Below are 19,619 nucleotides of genomic sequence, written 5' to 3' on the forward strand. Positions count from 1 at the left end.
ATTGAAGTTGTGGTGTCTCTTATTCAAGTACATGCATGTGTAACAAGCTGGGATATATTTGATTTATGCAGGGGTCCTTTAAATGAAGACGTCTTTGCTGCTCCCAACTATACAGAGGATAGAATCCTTCATCCCAGTGTTCAGGAAATCACTGAGCAAATATATCGGCTGTTATTGCAGGTACACCATGTGCTTTAACATTAGTGTTTTCACTTCCCTCTGAAGAAAGGGCATTTATCTGTGAGATGTTTGTTTAGCTGTCTGCTACTGTACTGGAATTTCTGGCCGCAATCCTGGAAATTACCTACACTCATGAATACCACACAAGACTTCAAGTATGTTAAAGTTCCAGTTGGTATTGTAAGTTAGTTATGGAGCTATGGAGTCCTCACAAAAAGAAAAACCCCACAAAAGAACAAAAAACCAAATGAAACAACCAACCCCCCCGAAAAAAAACCAACCCAAATCTCAAGTAAATGATTTTCTCCTCACATAGTATTACTGCTGACAATGTCAGTTTTGTATAAAGCTAGTGTACTGAGGTGTGTGTGTGTGTATGTGTCTATATATATTTTTTTTGTTGTTGTTGTTAACAGCCTGTACACAACAGTGGATCCAGTGGCTATGGAAGTCTAGGTAGCAACGGTTCACATGAACACTTAATGAGTGTGGCATCCTCCAGTGACAGTACAGGAAATAATAATGAAGAGACTCATAAGGATAAACCAGTAGGTTTGGTTTTTCTTATGCAAATAGTTGGCTCTTACATTACAGTAAAAGTGGTGGGTTTTTTACTTTTAGCATAACTCCTTCAAATTAGGGATGGAAGAAAGTATGAAGAAAAGGTCATCTTTTTATGTTTAACTTGGAAAAAAACTTTCTGCATAAGCATTTCTGGTATTGATGAAGTCTCAGGGTCCTGAAGCACAGTTATACCTGTGAAAGTGGGTGTGTATAAGGAACTTAAACCTGTACAGTGTGTTAAGTTATTCTAATGTCTGTTACGTTGTATGCTGTGTTTCTGGAAAAACCAGCTAGGTATTTGAAAGCAGTTTCTTTTGGGAAGGGAAGCCTATTATTACTGTTTTCCAAATGAAACTAAGAATGCAGTAATAATAACTAATTAATATAATGAACTAATTAATAAATGAAACTAAGAAATGCAGTAATACCTGCATAACCAAGTGATAGCTTGACGTTGACCACTTTTCATGTTGCAAAAATACACTATATAATATGGAAAGTAAGAAATGTAATGAAATAAAATCCTTCTTTTTGAACTTTAAACTTTACCGTGTGTTGGGCCATTGTTATGCCTATCTGATAGTGAGATGCAGCTTTTAAAATTCCATTAGTCTGAGCAAAACAGCAGTGTTAAATTTATGCCTATACTTAACTATTTCATAGGCAAGGTAAATCAAACAGTAACGTACTTAAAAGGTGCAGTTTCTTTTCAGTTCCTGCATCAACATGAACATCTCTAATCACTTTGGCTTTCCTATTGTTCTTCCCAAATCTGTTGTAGCTCACTGAGTTGTATTTAATTCGGAAAGCCAAAGTTTTCCTTTACTTCATTATACTGCTTATAGGCCAGTATTTCTGCTGCTGTGATAAGCCATGGCAGACTACTCTTACCAAGGTGGTCACTTTTCCTACCCTTCAGTCCTTAAACATTAATGGCTTAAGCAAAGGAATTCTCTGGATTTCTTTAACAGATACCTTACTGTATTTCAGAGCTGTGCAGAATAAGAATGTTTAAGGAGATCTTGGTTTTGAGGAAAACAGATACCTCTCCCTCACTAGATCCACAGATAGTGAAGACTATTATAGCATTATTCTATAAGATCTTGTCAGTGCTTGGTTGAACTTTTAGCACAATAAGTTTTCTCAGTCTTAGCAGCCGTATTTTGTTTGCCAAGTGATACAGTGTTTTTTTTCTGCAGTCTTCTTTGCAACGTATCTTCATATTTTCAAATCCAGAATAATGGTGCACAAGCCCTATACATTTCTTTTATCCAAAGTTCTGCTGTTGCACAATAAAATTGTATACACTGGGACCTCTCCTGTGATCAGAGTGATTGTAAGATAGAGATTAACTAGGGTTACATACTGTCTACTGAGGAATCGCTACGCGTGATATTTTATATCAGACTTTAGTAGTAACTGTTTTTAATGATCTGCTTTCAGGAGGTTTGTCAAGATGCCCGTAAGGTCAAAAATAAAGGACAACATATTTTCACTGACAGTAAAGCAAAACTGGAATATAAGAGAGAGCCTTTTCCAGGTAAGATATTAGCAAGTTAATTATTAGTCTATTGCACTGGTGCCTTGTATAATACGACAGTAGGGGGGTTCTCTGGTTTAGTTCTAATCAATGTGTAAATAGAGAATTTTTATGAATTAAAATTATATCATCCTCTGTCTCTTCACTGTCTTCAGGACATGGTGTTCAGCTATGTCTGAATATGGTGTATACGGTGTATGTCTGATAATGGTATAACCACAGTTAAGGCGTGTCCTAAAGCTGTTGTTATGAAGTACCTTGATTGTAGCTCATCTTAGCTCTGTTGGTGCACAAACCTCTACTTGCTTTACAGTTGTTAACTTGTGACCTGGTAAGAAATACACATAAATGAGAACTTTCACTGCTGCTTTGAGGGGAATTTGTAAGGATTTAAATGCCATAATTGCATAATGGCAATGTATCTTTTCACAGAAAAACAAAATAGTCCTGGCAGTCAGGTGAAGGATGTAGTGGGAAAGGATACTGCAGTAATAGCTGCTCCTAAAAATGCAACTACTGAAGAGTTGGCTTGGAAAGAACAACCTGTATATTCTTACCAGCAGATTAGCTGTTTGGACAGTGTCATCAGGTAAGCAGACAATGTGTAAATTATTCTTGACCTGTAGACTTTAGACTTGCATATCCAATATTGTTAAATCATTTTATTTTAGGTACTTGGAAAGTTGTAATGTGCCTGGTACAGCAAAAAGAAAATCTGAACCTTCATCAAGTGTTGCCTCACTGAATTCTGGAGTTCATGAACAAAAACCAGCTGCTATACAGCCCTTGGGAGGTATCTATATCACAGGATTTTCCTGATACGTTTTTGTTAGCAGCCAGTTGGATGTTACTTCATTGCAAAATAATTACAAGTGTAGCTTAGGCATGACCTCGTAGCCACTTCCTTAGCGTTAGATGTTGGTGTCCTAACTTGTATCACACAAGTTTTCACTACAGTCAAAATAGCAAATAGCTGATTGAACATCAGGTTTGTAGATGCAAAAGCTTATTTTATACTGTGCAAAATACAGCAGGATTTGAGTTTTAGTACTTAAATCTTTATCAAATGTAAAAAGTAGGTTCCACAGTTGGGTTGCTTATAATAACAACCAGCCGAAGAGCCTGGCAGCTATTTCATTGCAACCATGACATCTTTATTTCTTTTAATAGATCCTGCTGTGTTGAAGGCATCTGGTAAATCAAGTGGTCCCCCAGTGGTGGGTGCTCACTTAACATCTTTGGCTTTACCTGGCAAGCCTGAAAGTGTTGTGTCTCTCACAAGTCAATGCAGCTACAGTAGCACCATTGTTCATGTTGGAGATAAAAAACCACAACCTGAATTAGGTATGATTTTTGCTAATTCAGTTTCTTCAAAATGATGGTTGCTAGCAAGTTGAAAGTTCAGGCATGTGAACAGCTAGTATCTGCTTGTGCCTTGTATTTTCTTACTGTTAAAATGTTCCAATGGAAATGGAATAAGTGGGAAGAGAATTTGTATCCTTAACTTATAGCAAAATTATATCAGAATTGCAATAGCTTAAAAATGCATATGCACAGCTTTGATTACTTCACATTAGTTGATGTTTTTCTCTTATTGCTGTAGAAATGATAGAAGATGGTCCAAGTGGAGCAGAACTTGTAGATGGCCAGCTTCTTGCCCCTCCATCCACTTCTGCGCATGTAAATCAAGAAAAGGAGCAATTTAAAAAGCTGGGACTTACAAAGGAAGTTCTTGCAGTGCATACACAAAAAGAAGAGCAGAGCTTCTTGAATAAATTTAAAGAAATCAAGAGATTTAATATATTCCAGTCCCACTGCAGCTACTACTTACATGATAAACCGAAAGGACGACCTGGTGAACGGGGTACGGCAGTGTCGTTTCCATGATAAAACCTGTATTTATATAGGAAGCAAATCCTGTTGAGAGGGCATTTCCATTTTTAGGTGCACAGTGGGGGCACTGTGAATAGTGACAGTTGCATGCTATTTTTAAATTCTTTCTGGTAAGTCTTGCTTGAAGACTGAGAGTGGATTATTGCTTTTGATGTAATACCTGAGACTTTGGTAACTAAGGTTTTGATTTTTATCTGTTCGCTATACTGTTGCTTATACTGTTGTGCATCTACTTTCAAGGGACAAAAAAACCATGTTTAAAAGCATGTTTATTTACTTCATCTATGCTTATATTCCTTTATTTTCTTTTCTTTCTGTGTTTTTTTCAGGCTCATGGTTTTGTTTTCAGCCCCTTTGCTGTATATGCAGTTTCCCACATTCCACTCTTGTGTAATTGGTGAAACAATCCAATAATTGTTTGATTGCCTTTAAGTCAATAATGTGACCAGTGGGATGGAAATGGTACAGGCTAGCTCTACTAGTGAAGTTGTTTTGCTTGTTAGGACCAGGAACTCTGCATGGCATTTTCAGAAGTGCTTGATACTGATCTGACTTTGTTTCCATTTCAGTCCTGACTTGACTTTGAACAGCAGTCAGACACTGCTAAGTGTTTTTGTGCAGGTTCTTATCTCTCATTTTTTATTTAAATAGTTAGGCAAGTCCTTGATTAAGGAAACCTGTTCTGGAACACGTTAGGCCCTTTGTGTTCTTTATACTTGAGAAACTTTCAGCCTATTCAAATAAGCTTTAGACAAAATAAAAGTTGGAGCAGCTTTTAGTGCCAGAGGTATGTTACGGATTTCCTCATGTCTGTAATCAGATGATCTGACAGCCCTCACCTAGGGAAGAGTCGGTTGGTGCAGACTTCGCCTAAACTAAGGTTATAAAAATAGCATGCTTTTCTTTCCCCTCAGGCAATTACTTTGTGTACTTTCTCTCCTTCTGCCTTATTTCCCCCTCACCTCTTCAATTACAGACCTGCATGACCCTAAGTCTCTAAAAATGCTTACAATGGAGTCCCATATTGCTTTCATTGTAATTGCTGGAGTAATTAGAAGTTTGCCTCTTTGGGAGCCACTGTTTTGCAGCTTTGTGCTGTTTGAGTGACACACATTAGAGCCTGAATTGATCAACTGCTGCTTTCTTCTTCTGTGGTGTGTCAGCATGGTTTTCATTGCCCAGTTAGCTCGGCTCATGTGCTGGAGGTTAAAAGTGAACCTGACCCCTTCACAAATGCTTCCATTTGGGTAGGCTAAGTCCAGAACTGCAGTTTTGAGCAACTTCTAGGGGTAAGAAATCTGAAGAGAATCCATCAGATAGCAAATAGGATTCTTCCTGACTTTTTGGGGTTTTTTTTGCAGGTGGCCGTGGACAAAGAAGTACCACTTCTGGAATTGATCAGACTTGGAAGAAAAGTGGAAAGAACAGGAAATCAAAGCGCATTAAACCACAGGAGTCTTCTGACAGTACAACCTCTGGAACTAAATTCCCCCATCGGTTCCCTCTTCAAGGTTTAAATACTACTGCTTGGTCACCATCAGACACTTCACAAGCGAGCTATTCAGCCATGTCTTTTCCCACTGTTATGCCTGCATATCCACTTCCTGTTTTTCCAGCAGCAGGGACTGTGCCACCAGCTCCTGAGACTTCACTCTCTGGTCTTAATCAGTTGCCAGACTCTGGAAATACTTGCCCTACACAACCATCCCAGTTCTCTGCACCCCTCATGACGCCTGTTGTAGCTCTTGTGCTCCCCAACTATGTCTACCCAGAGATGAACAATAACTTACCTCAGACACTTTACCACAGCCAACCCAACTTCCCTGCCCATTCCACCTTCTCTTCACAGACAGTATTTCCAACACAGCCACCATTTGCTACACCCAGCTCTTTCCCACAGCAGTCATTTTTCCCAACACAGCCATTCCATTATAATCCACCAGCAGAGAATGAAAAGGCTCCTGTCACAGAGCCACGAAATGAGCCATCCCGTTCCTGCACTCCACAGTCTATGGGTCCTCAAGACCAGGCTTCGCCACCTCTGTTCCAGTCAAGGTGCAGTTCTCCTCTGAATCTTCTACAGTTAGAAGAAACCACAAAAACTGCTGAAAGTGGACCTCCTGCAGGTTTACATGGAGCTTTAAGTGAGAAAGGAGCCAGAGGCAAAATCATGACAACTGATAACTGTAGTGGAAAGGGATCCTTACCAGTAAGTGCGCTGATGGGTTGTGGGTTATTTTTTCAAGTCTTCATGTTCTTGTACATACCCAAAATTGTTAATATGTACAGATGCCTAAAATGGGTTTCCTCACAAATTTTCCATTTCTGCCATGTTCTTTTCAATCCTTTCAGTTGTGGGACCTATTTTGTAATGATAGACAGTAATCAGTCGATGTAATTCCGGGAGATGGACTCACGGTTATGGTTAGTAAATTCAGACTTAAGCAGACTGAATAAAACATGAAATCCAATCATTGAAGTAGTCATAAAACCACGTTGTTGTTGTTGTTGTTGTTGTTGTTGTTGTTGTTGTTCTAAAGTTACACTACAAAGCTTGGAAATACATCCTGAAACAGTTTTGTTCCTCTCTTTTATTAAGCATGAATATGTATTAGCGCATTGGAAAGTACTGACATAGATTTAAAGTAACATGATCACATTATTTTTAGCAGAAAGTTTTGTGCTAGTGAATTTGTCTGGATGGGGGCAAACAGTCTCTAAGTGGTCTGAAAGAAGCTGGTATTATTTAAAATAACATCACATATTTGCTTACAAACAAGCAACCCAAGTAAAGGTCGAATTAACTATTACTTGCTTTATTTCTGTTTTGTTTGGTGCACTGGAACTATGCAAAGCTATTTGGTAACTTCAGAGTTTTAATTTTTTAATTTAGTTTTATTTTCTGTCTCATTCAAATTTTTGGTGTATCAGTTTAACAAATAAACTTTCAAAACTTCCTATGGAGTAATACGTACATAAAGGTTTCTATGACAGAAATATATAGGCTAATATTAGTGCTTTCTAAAGACACCCTCTTTGTAACCATTAAGGTCACCAAAGGGATGGAGTTGCAACCTTAACCTCTTAGACTGGCTCCTTCCTCCTGCTTTTCTTGTGCTCTGGTTTGTAGCTGGTCTCTGCATCTAATGGTGCAGTTACAAAGCAGAAGTTGGGTTCACTGCTGATAAAAGGAAAACAGGCACTGGAAGGGGCGGCTTATAATTTAGACATGTCTGAGTTCTAGTGTAAGTAATTGGTAAAATGCATTGTTAAACTTTTCTCCCTGGTTAGTTTCCAGGTTACTTATTTAATTGATATTGACTCCTAAGAGGGACAAATGAGGGGAGAATAGTGAATAACTGATGCTGTTGTATCTACGTTTGTCTAAAAAAGCTTCCAAACTTGATACAGTGCAAAAACTTGTCACACTCTGGTATTACATGATGCCACTTAGGAGAAATTTTGAGGGATATATGCATGCAGCGCCATGTTTGGACTGATGTATTCTGCATGCAACATAACATCTCTGAAATCTTATCTCTAAAAGGACTTCTGACTTGTGCTGTGGTATAACAGTGCATCTGTGACAGTCTGTAACTTGCAGCATGCTCTGAGATGCCTCTGCTGGATTAAAAGAAGCTCGGTAACAAAACTTAATAGTAACGATTTTGCTGGCAAATTCTTCTGAATTTTCCTCAAACTGTTAGTTCCTATTTGAAAATGTGCGAAATGTGACTTCCTGTATCTTCCTTATCACTTGCTGGACAATGGGCGTTTTATTAGGACTGTGTTAAGGTTTAAGTTAGTTCTTTCCATTATTATGTGCTTTGTTCTGTCAACCTTCGTTTCTAATACTTCAAACTGAATTGCAGTGATGTTTTGCTTACTTATGTTAGAAATCAGTGTAGTTAATGCTCTTTCCCTTAAAAGCATATGAATAAATAATCTTGCTAAGCAAGCTTGCATTTGAGAATACCTTCATTTTTGATCCTGCATTAAGAGGAGTAACAGTAATGGACTGTTGATACAAATCTCCTTGAGGTAGATTATAATAGGAGCAACTGCTAGTATATTTTAGATGGCTTGGGTAAAATGTGAGTTGTCTAGAACAGAAGGGGCTGTAAAAACTGAATAACAAATACCTTCCTTACTTCCTTGCTAAACTATAGATATATATATATATGAACATATATATATATTATTTGTAAGAGAAATGGACTTAAAATCTCAAAAATCTAACGAAACTACCACTGTCTACCTATCAGTTTACTTCGTTATTCCTAGTTGGTCTTGGCATATGTTGTTGGTGTTGGTTGCCTTTCTTTGAGTAACTGCATAAACATGGTAGAATATAAAGTGAAATGGATTAATAATAAATGTAAATGGCTAGTAATGAAATAGCCTTGTGGTTTGGGTTTCGTTTTGGAGGGTTTTTTTTGGGGGGGGGGCCAGGTTGCGGGCTTTTTGTTGTGGGGTTTGTGGGGTTTTTTTAACTTTTTTCCTCCCTCTCCTTCTTATCCTTAGGCTGAGTCTCCAATGGATGCTCAAAATAGCGATGAACTCTCCATGTCTAGTGTCCTGCTTGACATTTTACTTCAAGAAGATGCATGTTCAGGCACTGGCTCAGCTTCTTCAGGGAGTGCTGTATCTGCAGCTGCTGAGTCTCTGGGGTCTGGATCCAATGGCTGTGGCATGTCAGGGAGCAGAACAGGTAACACTGGCAGTGAATACTCTTAGCATTTTGACCAGCAGGTCTTAGTGAGCAGCAGGTTGAGGACAGGGGTTCTGCCTCTCTACCCTGCTCTGGTGAGGCACCCCTGCAGTCCTGCTCCCAGCTCTGGGAGCAACAAAAGAAGAAGGATGTGGAGCAAAGAAGAGGCCACGGAGATGCTCTGAGGGCTGGAGCATCTTTGCTATGGAGACAGACTGAGAGAGCTGGTCTTGGATGAGGGCTTGGAGCAACTTGATCTGGTGGAAGGTGTTCACGTGGCAGCAGGGGTTGGAACTAGATGAGCTTTAACGTGCGTTCCGACCCAAACCAGTCTGTAATTCTATGATTGTGTGATTTTTAGGGGAGGTTGAATGTTGCAAGCACCACTAGAACATGAAGTGCTTTATGTAAAAATCTTTATTGTCTTTAATCTTCATTGCATAGGTTATTCTTGATTTCTTTTTTATTACACAATATGAAAGTTTTTCTATTATACTTGATTTACGGTATAGAATCTTTTTAAAGTTTGCGTAAAATAGAAATGAAGATGATCTGTAGGTTGACAGAAAAACGAAAATACTGTACTCCATGTTTGATTTCAGGTTTTTAATGTAAGCCAGTTATTCTGCTGAAATTTAATGGAGACTTAACTGGAGAATTTGACTTAAAAATATTGATGCAGTTACCTAGGGGTGGAAGTTCCCTCTGTTAAAAAATAAATGAAATAAAGTAGTGGTTGTACTTACACTTTCAGTTCTTTTTTTAATCTTTTCTGTTTTGAAAAGCATTCAAATGATCTATGTACTTGACAATTTATAATGTAAACTTAAATTTCTTTCTAAAGGTAGTAGTGAAACTAGTCATACCAGCAAATACTTCGGAAGTATTGATTCCTCAGAAAACCATCATAAAACCAAGATGAAGGCAGAGATAGATGAAAGTGAGCACTTCATTAAGTATGTCCTTCAGGATCCTATATGGCTTTTGATGGCAAACACGGATGACACTGTTATGATGACTTACCAGATACCTTCACGGTAATTCCTATATTGTAGTCCTTCATGAACTGTATATGTGTTGGGGTGAGCAGGGTGTTCAGAAGGCAAGATATATATGAATCTCTGTTTCAGTAGAAGTAAATAGGTTTTTATGTTTAGATCAGGGTCATGAAGAATTCTTGCTTCCTTTTTATCGTTTTCTCAAAAAGTAAAAATTATTTGCTTGGGCTTACCTGTATTTTTAGATCAATCAGTTCAGTTGAAGTTAACTGTGTGTATGTTTTGAAGCTATTCTATGTTAGTGTTTTGTAACTACTTGCCTATAAATTCTTGTAGGCATTAGATCCTGGCAAGTGTGCTTAGATCTAATGATGGTCTGTAGCGTGGAAACTCTGTAATCCCTGTCCCTATGATGCCGTGTTCAGTGACATGCTGCTATCTCTACCCTTTGTTTCCAGGTTGCTAATTTCCACATGTTTGTTCTTTTCCATAAATTCCCATTCTAACAAGACAAGGAAATAGAAGGTGGAAATGTTTATTAAAAAATGTTCCCTGCTTCAGTAGGAAAGAGCAGATACAGGCAAAGAGGGAGGGTGACAAGTCTGCAGGTGTTTTTACATCTTGATTGCATTTTTGGGGAGCAGTGAATGGTATTTTGAAAATAATAGGAAATAAAGACAAGTCCTTTGAAAGGGGAGGAAAACAAACTTTGAAAATACAGAATCAGGGAGGTGATGGGGGAAAAAAAATACAAGAGAATATGGAACTTTAGAATTTTTCCCTAAATTTAAAAATACCTTGGTGTTTTTTAGTTTTTGTAACTTCAAGTGTTGACAGCTATAGATGGGAATTCCAGCAGGCTGTAAGAGTAGCAAAGCCTGCCAAAGAGAACATGATATAAACCAGGGTATTGTGATAAAAAGAAGTAAGCTTGCTGTCAGAGAGTAATGTCCAAGTGTAAAGCCAGCTATTCTGAAGGATGCTGTAAGGAACAGAAATACTACTGGGTTTCTTAGAACTTGTTATCTTTCTGTTGTCATCCTTTATAGAGGTGTACAGCTGGTAAGTGTTAGGAGTGGTGTGGGCTTTTACGTTTCTGAATCAAGGAGGGCACTGAGGTGAGAGAGAACTTGGGCTGCTGAAATAGAGCAGTATTTTTCTAAGCCTTTTCCTCTCAGTCCTGAAGTTTAATCCATTCTTTGTAGCCTTCTTAATCATGACTTACTACTTCTGCTTAACTATCTTGTATGTGCATCTATGGTCTGTTTTGGGTTCTCTGCCCAGTGAAGAGGAACTTGGAACTTGGTGCAGCAGAGGGAAACTGGAGTTCTTGGTGCTTTCACCAGTGGTACTCCCTGAATAGCTCTAAGGAAACTGATTTTCCTAATGGTATTTGAGAAGACAATGAGCCAGCAGAAATGCATTAAGATGTCTGCAAATGCAGGAAGCTGCAGAAATAACCATGCTTATTTTTCTTTCTTTATAAGATTTGTAACCTTAACAATCCAGAACAAAAATAGTCTTAAAAATGTTAGTATTTGACTATGTAGCCTTATATAGACATAAACCCCAGAAACTGAAGCTCAATTTCTAAGTACGTTTTATTTTAGAGATTTGGAAACAGTTTTAAAAGAAGATAAGCAGAAATTAAAGCAAATGCAGAAACTACAGCCAAAGTTTACTGAAGAACAAAAAAGAGAGCTGATTGAAGTTCATCCATGGATCCAGCAAGGTGGACTGCCAAAAACTGTTGCTAATTCTGTAAGTTTAAATGAGTTAGTTACTTTTGCGCGTACGATAGTGCTTAAGTTATCAACTGCCTATGTTAAACTTTTCCATTCCAGTTGCTGTAAAAGCTTGGTCAATTAGATTAAAAAATTCATCCAGACTTCCATGCAGTGGTTCCTGACTTGATTCAATTTACCATAAGACACCTTTCCAATGGGAAGTTACAAGCAGAGATGAATAGAGTATAAGAAATTTCCGTCCTGTTTCTCAATTTCCTTGTCTCTATTTGAAATCCTTTGCCAACACAGCCCGAAACTTCACAATGTAAAAATCTCTATTTTGTGTGCAGAAATTGATGCCCATTGCTTTCTAGAAAGCCCAAAATTAATGGGAGTACACTGTTCCTTTTTTCCATCAGGCTTTCCTCTCACACAGGATCATCTGTTGCCTTGATTCCCTAAGTGGATTAATGGCTTGAAAAAGCAACAAAGGAAAAAGCCCCAACAAAACAAAAACCCAAAGCATCCTTGCACTTTTGTTTGTTGTCTGTGTATTTTACTTAGTCACACACCAATACCTGGTTGCATTCTCTTCTCCCTAAGCTTTCCGTGACTTGTAGCTTTTTTGGACTTACATTATCAAATGCAGAGGCTCTCATTGCACATGACTATTTCAAAAGTCAGTGTAACAGTTGGCAGTGGAATCCTAATCCTGATGTTAATGTTACTGCAACATTAATACTTCAGGATGTTACTTGTGTAAGCATACAGTTGCTTCAGTCTCTTACGCACTGCAACTGACATGAACATATTACTGCAGGGTTAAGCAATCAGATGGTGGAAAAGGTGACTGGAAATGCATGGAAAATGCCAGCATTGTAAGTGATCTATGACATAACTGCTTCCAGTAGAGCTCTCAAGTACTTGTATTGATTGCTCTATGTTATAAAATGACTGTGTGTGGGAAAGCTGGAAAGAGGAATATATCGGATAATTATAGCGTGGATGTAAATGTTCCCTTGGAATCAGGGATCAAATGTAAATGAACAGTTGTTTGGAAAAGTTTTGGGTTTTTTTTCTTTGTGATTTATGGATGTTTCTGTAACTTTTTCTTTCATAGGAATGTATTTTTTGTGAGGACAATATACAGAGCAATTTTTATACATCGTATGATGAAGAAATCCATGAAATGGACCTCAATGAAATGATTGAAGACAGTGGGGAAAACAACTTGGTTTCCCTGAGTCAAGTCAGTGAAGAACAAACATAGCCTTTGACCCTGTTGTTTTCAAAGCTGCTTCAAAACTACGGTGATGATCCATAGTGGTTTTAATCTTGTATCCAGCAAGATGAATCCAGTTCATAAAAACAAATGTGTTTTTCATGCTCTAGAAGAGTCATTTGTCAACGAATCTCTTTTTAAATGGTGGCAATCTCTTCCCAGTAAGGACATCGTTGAAGATGGTATAGCTTTTCTTTAAAAAAGACTGACTGGTATTTTGCACTTACATGCCTCAAGTATTTCTTTACAAACTATGGAAACCTTCATTGATGCCTACTGTTTTTTGTAGAGTGGGTTGATGAGTACTGAAAATCCCCTTACATACATACAGGTCTTCAAATCTCTTTTTGGTAATGATTCAGCGCTAAAAGTTATTCTAGCAATTTTGCTTAGTGGCTCTTTAGCATTGTTCTTAATACTTGAAGTGGTCTAGCATCGTAGAAGAAATACCATTCAAGCAAATTAATTCACACTTGCTCTTCTCATACCAGTTGATCCCATCCTCTGTTTCCTATAGTTTTGAATGTAGGAACCTTTTCTGTCTCAGAAATGTTGAAATAAATTTGTAAGATGGTCTTGGGTTAAAATAGTTATGTGAACGTGTAAGTACAGATGAGTGCTGGCAACTTCATAGCCTTTTATTTAAATGGACGCTGCAATACTATGAACTGTTTATTACCTTGAAGCATCATTTTGAGAATTTATACACAAGACATCTTTATGCTTAAAGATTTTAATAACTAAGACCACAGAGGATGAGCGTGTGTGCTCCAGTGACTGGTAGACAAAGCTTGGTATGACTTTAACCTGTATTTCTGATTTGTTGTGTCAGGAGGTTGGCCATCAGTTTTCCGTGTGTGGCTAAACCAACATCAGACTTATAAGTGGCAAGAGAGGATTAGACGTTTCTTGTCATTTGGAGGTAGTTCTTATAAAAAATAAGTGATTTTGAGAATAGCATTGACTTTCACAATATTTGAATTGCATAATCTGAAACTTAGTGTGGCTGGAATCCTTTGCTGTCAAGGATTTCATTTTAATGCCTCTGAGATTGTATTGACTTGAATATGTGTACTTCATGTTCTTGTGCTGTTTGTACTTGTTGGATGTGGGAAGAGAACACAAAAGAACAACTATACATTGGTTGGTGGACATTCAGTTGCATTACTGCTAAATGTCAGCTGTAGGTCTGGGAGTGAACGACATGGAGAAATTCACTTAACTTTGATATGTTTGTCTTAAAATGTTTTTCATGGAAAACTTTTCCTTTTTTATTCAGATAACATTTCTTTTTGCTGAAATTTGAGGTTATTTTCATTGTATAAGAATATTTCTCTTCGCATACAAAAAGGATGTAGTGATAGATCTGACACCACCAAACCACGCAGAAGCGACTGGTATTCGCTTAGAGGGAGAAATAATTTGTGCAAAGTGATTAGTTATTAATTGGACAGTGTCATGAGGAAATCTGCTTTGGGATCAGGTTCTGCAGATAGTGTGAGCTTGTGACGAAACAAGTAGAATTACAGCTGAAAACATAAGTATCTCAAATGTAGTGTGAAACACTACGCAGCAAGATCTGATTCCTGTCTGTAATAGCTTAGCCAGGTCAAATTTAAATATCTGTAAATATAAAGTGAATGAGAAAGTTTCAGATGTTGGTGTTCAAGTCCAATGTATTAAATGTTTTAATCTTAAATGGAACAGTGCAGCTATACCAACATAGTAACCATATTCTGTTTTTACATGTAAACACAAATAGTTTGAATTGGACCAGGGTTTGAGAAAAATGAAAGCTTTATATAAGAAGCGCATCATAATTATACCAATTACTTTCAGGGACTTCTCAACCACTTTGAACCTGTTTGCTTTAGCATGCTTTTTTCTGGCTTTGTTTTGGTTACTTTCAATTTGTTCTCATTTCTCTTTTTTTTCTTTTTTTTTGAGGTTTTTTTGATTGTTTGGGGTTTTTTTCTTTTTCAATGACCATCTTTTAACCATAACTTAGTGGAAGGAAGAGAAAAGTATATTTAGAGCATTTTGTGGATGTGCTTACTTAAGGACTTAATCTCGCATCCTTAAAGTGTTTGCATTTACAGGGTGGTATTAAAATATTTTCCTGTAACTTTAAATCTACATGCCTCCATTTATAGATAAGATTCTGAAGCTGTAATTTTTCCAAACTGTTGTAAGATGATTTATTTGTGATGACACTTTGTCAATGTCAACAATGTTTTTCTGTACACTGTGCAATATATTTTGGTTTTGCCACTTGTGACTAATTTTTATGACTTTGCTTTTTAGAAAACTGGTAAATAAAACAGATATATTTTTAGTTGCCTTTTTGTTTCTTGAGGTCTCTACTCCATGTAAGAAGCAAAAATATAAACATGACTGGTAGTATATGAAGTGTTCAAACTGAAGAACTTGCAAGCTGCTGAGTTAGTTGTGGTGCCTTGTCCTGAAGTAAAATTGCTGCCAGCTTGTCTGACCTGTAAGTTCAGTGGTCAGATGGAAGACTGAATCCTTACATTGACTAGTTGTTTTGAAAACATGTACAGGTTTACTACTTTGAAGAGTGGAGAAGGTGAGTGGCTTGAAGGTTTCTGTTTTCTCACTTGAGTAGTAATGTAGTTATATCAGTGCTGCTGTGTTGGAGCACCCCTCCGGTGTGTAGGATGTACTCAGGTTGAGACCCTTATTAGGTCTGTTTTTCCATGCCATGAGTGGTTTCTGGTTCTGTAAACCAGAACAAGTAATGCAAACCCTAGTTTTGTCATGAGGAACCCAGATGTTTCTGTGAGCAGCAAAATGAAGATGTTTCTGTACCACAAAGCAGTTCTCCACACAGGTGAATTACCTTCACGCCAAGCATAGAATTGTCGTGTTGTGTACTCTGTTGCAGAGACATGCAATTTTAAAGCATGCTGGTTCAACACATCATCCAGGTCCTTCTGAAGTCTTCTGATTGACCCTAAATATGTGAGTATGTGAAGCCTGAAAACACTTGCATCTTAATAGCAGCTTTGTTCCTTGCTTAGCTAAACATGCAGAGGAGAGATGGGTTGATGAAGCGGTTTACAGAACTACACCTCAGCGCTGTGCACATACACAAGGTGCCTGCAGCTCAGAGAAGGCATTGGGCTAGCATTTGGGTGCAAGTTTTGACAATGGATCTATAATGTTGGGAGAACTGCAGTGCTGCTGCTACATTAAATTACCAGGTAATGTCTCACAGTTGGTTCTGGTTATTTTTGCAATTGTAAATAAGAGGTAAATGTGGCTTCACGTATTCATGTGCTCCTCCTTGGTGTGACGTGCCTTCTGTCAGCACCCCAGCACTCCCTCCTGTTGGGAGCAGGCTTTGTCACCGGGTTTCTCCCACCTCGGTATCCCCTAGGTGTCACTGGTGTCCTGCAGTCATATTTGGCAAGTTTGCCACCTCTTTTTTTTCTCTATTCAGCTTGTTGTATTTTGAGGCTGTTGAGTTTGCTATGATGTTGCTTGATGTAAGGAACTGTGGCTTGAATTTCAAATAAGGATGATAACATTTGTAATGAAGAGCCATTGGCCCGATGACAGGGAATGCAAGTGTAAACTTTCTGCTTGGAAAAGGGAAATGGATTGCTGAAAAGCATCAGCTTTCAGTCTATTTAACGTGAAGTTTTCAACTGCTGAAATCACGTCGCAACAACCAAGGATTCCTATAGCATGTAAAGAACCAGGAAGCTCTGCCTGTATCTTTAGCTGTGTGTATATAAGAAGATGGTTACCAAACTTCTTTGAAGGCTCCTACAGCTTTGGATGTAGTCAAGCAGGGTATTTAATATTCTTTTCATAATTACTTTGCTTTGCATGAGCAGTGAATTTAAATGAGATCAACTATAAAAGCCTGATTATGAAAGCACTTAGAAAGAAGTTTGTTTTATTGGTCCTATCAGTCCACCTAAAATTCCTTCCCTGTATGTACTCTGCCATGATGAGTGATGCTGAAGTCTTAAATGCAAAGAATGGAAATTTCTGGGATTTCTGGTTTGGATTTTTAAGGAAAATCTGTTTTTTTAAAAACAGTTTGATACTCTATTAGCTAACAGATTAGCAAAATAAAGGTGTCTGTATCCTAATGTGATTGCACCCTTTATAGTCTTGAATCCATTTCACAGCAGAATGGTACAAATGAAACTGGACTGCATACTGTAAACGGCTTTGCCGATTGCACTTAGTGACAGAATTAGTTTGATGAAGTGATTTACAACTGCCTTTGTCACCTAATTTAACATTCGTAGGCCTGTGAAGTTTCTGGTGTTAACTTTTGCTCATTAGGCTGACAACAGCAGCTTCACAGGTAAGAGTCTTTTTGAACGTATTTGACAGGATCAAAGGGCTCAAATGCTCAGGAAGTTGTTGAAGAGTGGTGCTGCCCATAGGGTCTTCTGAGGGGACAAATTCAAGTAATGCAGAGGAGGGTCAAGATACCTTGGCCACTGTAATGTAAATCCTTTATGAGTCTGATGAGCCTGCAGTAAATTAGGTCAGGAAGTCCAGAACTGCCTCTAATATGTTTTAAGAAGGGTCTGTAAATGGAAGTGGTATTTATCACCTGGCTGGTTTATACAGTCTAACTTGCTCATTCAGGAAGTTCCAAAGAGGACTTTTAAAACTGCAAGATATAAAATTTGGGGAGGTTTTGATTGGAGGTGAGAGAAATATCTGTATTATTTGTTCTTCAGGGCTGTAACCAGGAGTATGGATGCTAACAGCCTTCTCCAAGCCTCGCGGACTTTATAGTAATGACTAGAAGCTGATTGCCAAACGTTATTAAGAATGAATTGCTGTAATGAAAGGTATCCACAGCCTTCCAAGCATCGTGTGTTGCCATACCTCTAAGCCTGTTAGATAAGACTGGGGCTGAGCTGAGATACCTGGGCTGTATATAGCAGGTGCCAGTTTGCTGCTCTGGAAACATTTGGGTTGTTGCACTCTTAGTTTGTGACTTTCCTGAAAGAACTGGAGGAAGAGGGTAACAACGCAATTCCAAAGGGCACTGCCTCTTTTTTGATATTGCTTAACACTATGTCTTAAAAATAGCTTTATCGACAGCAAAACAGTGTTTTCTCTTTCTCTAGGTGAGCTGTAGCAGTTCCTCATGAAAGGGCGAACTTGAGAAAGAGATGAAAATGAGTATCTATTGCGACATGTGAATATTTGGACCTTTAGGAACAGTTCAGTTGAATGGAGTTGGGGAGTTGTTAAAATACAGACACTAAAGGAAGGCACAGGGTTAAATCTGCCTCTGTGAGCTGTGGCCATAACAGACAAGAAAGTTATCAAAACAGGAAAGGTTGGAATTGCCTTAAATCCAGGGAAAAAGAACAAAGAGGAAAAAAATGTAGGGGGACAGAGGAAAAAGTGATGCTTGGAGCTTTTGTTTGCGGAGCCCAATCCCATGGGGTCTTTGTTTCCCCGGGTTCTCTGCTAAGCTGTGTTCCTGAAATCACAGAGTCTCTGTATGTCTCTGGACTCTAGCAGTAATGTTTAGAAACGGAGTCAAACCAAAATGATGTGTCCAGATACCAGATTTTGGTGTCTTCTGAAAAGCAAACCCCAAAGTAATAACTGGGCCACTTGCATCTGTTTATGGCTTTATTCAGAGCAAAGTATGAAATAACTTTGTCTGAAAGTTCAGTGTTCTCTAAACACAAACCCAGTAAGAACAAAGCATGTAAAATACGATACTCTCTTGTTTCAGGGGAAGGACAGGGGAAGTGGAAGCCCTTCCGCTTCTGAAAGTGTGTGGTTTGTATTTCTTGCTGCTCAGATGCCATGGTTACAAGCACTACAGCAAACAAACCAGTGGTAGCAGGTAGACTCCCTTGCTACTTCCCAGCAGTCCTGATTTTCTGCCCATTAGTGGGAATGTAACAGGAAATGGAGTGAGGCTGAACACAGTGGTATGTTTCAGCAATAGAAACTCTCAAAATCTTCTAATTTGGGCCAGAAAGATGAATCATTCCAATTACATTGTAGGGTTCTGCTGCATTTCTAGGAGGGAATGTATGGTAAGCAACCATTTTTGCTTTGGTTCCTCATAAGCAAGAAATGGAGGAAAGATGAATGCCACACACTTAGCTGGAGAATTCCCCACCAACTGATAGGCTTTCCCGGAAGTGGCAAAACGAACTTGGATCCACAGTTCAATGCCTTACTTCTTGCTTGGCCAACCATCCCTGGTTTTCTTGTTTCAAGGACCTGCTTGTTACAGGCGATCCAGTGTGTTGAATGACTTATGTAGTGACTGCCTGTATATACTGTATTGTAAAAACAACTAACAGAAGGCTTGCCAGACTAAAGAGTCTAAAGTGTACAAGATGTAAAAGTAATGGGCATGGCATCTAGTGCATTCAGGGAGGGAGGTAGAACTTGAGAATTCACTTGGTGTTGCCAGCACTGTGGTGCTCCATTACCCCAAAGCAGGCAGCACGGAAGCATGCTAGTTGGGAGGAAAAGGGGAAGAACAAGAAGCCCACAACCAAACCATGCCTGAATGCATTTTTTTCTTTCCTGATCTACTTATTTTACATGACGCTGTTTGTTTGTTTGCATATTTCATTTGCCATCTGGCCTATGTCATCTACATCTGTTAACCTTTACGTGCACGTGTGGCCATGCTAGACTGGCCAAGGAGGACTCATCTCTGAAGTGTTCAGAGTCAGATGGGACTTAC

General features: G+C 38.5%; 1 protein-coding gene across 6 annotated transcripts in view; it reads left to right on the forward strand.

The window, feature by feature from the left end:
* The window catches only part of PER2 (period circadian regulator 2), a 50,474-nt gene extending 35,075 nt beyond the window's left edge, over nucleotides 1–15,399 (forward strand). For 4 of the 6 annotated variants that reach the window (XM_080622699.1, XM_080622702.1, XM_080622700.1 and 1 more), the window contains 12 exons: nucleotides 72–180; nucleotides 597–728; nucleotides 2,188–2,284; nucleotides 2,717–2,873; nucleotides 2,956–3,077; nucleotides 3,455–3,628; nucleotides 3,888–4,148; nucleotides 5,539–6,386; nucleotides 8,702–8,888; nucleotides 9,733–9,925; nucleotides 11,497–11,647; nucleotides 12,734–15,399. In XM_080622699.1, the coding sequence (XP_080478825.1) occupies nucleotides 72–180; nucleotides 597–728; nucleotides 2,188–2,284; nucleotides 2,717–2,873; nucleotides 2,956–3,077; nucleotides 3,455–3,628; nucleotides 3,888–4,148; nucleotides 5,539–6,386; nucleotides 8,702–8,888; nucleotides 9,733–9,925; nucleotides 11,497–11,647; nucleotides 12,734–12,883 (2,581 nt within the window). In that variant the 3' untranslated portion in view covers nucleotides 12,884–15,399. Of the gene's footprint in view, nucleotides 1–71; nucleotides 181–596; nucleotides 729–2,187; nucleotides 2,285–2,716; nucleotides 2,874–2,955; nucleotides 3,078–3,454; nucleotides 3,629–3,887; nucleotides 4,149–5,538; nucleotides 6,387–7,724; nucleotides 8,637–8,701; nucleotides 8,889–9,732; nucleotides 9,926–11,496; nucleotides 11,648–12,733 lie in introns of those variants that run through there. The other 2 variants (XR_013957348.1, XM_080622703.1) reach the window with 2 other exon arrangements.
* Nucleotides 15,400–19,619: the final 4,220 nt, after the last annotated feature.

This window comes from Psittacula echo, assembly GCF_963264785.1.
Source record: "Psittacula echo genome assembly, chromosome: 7".
NCBI lineage: Eukaryota > Metazoa > Chordata > Aves > Psittaciformes > Psittacidae > Psittacula > Psittacula echo.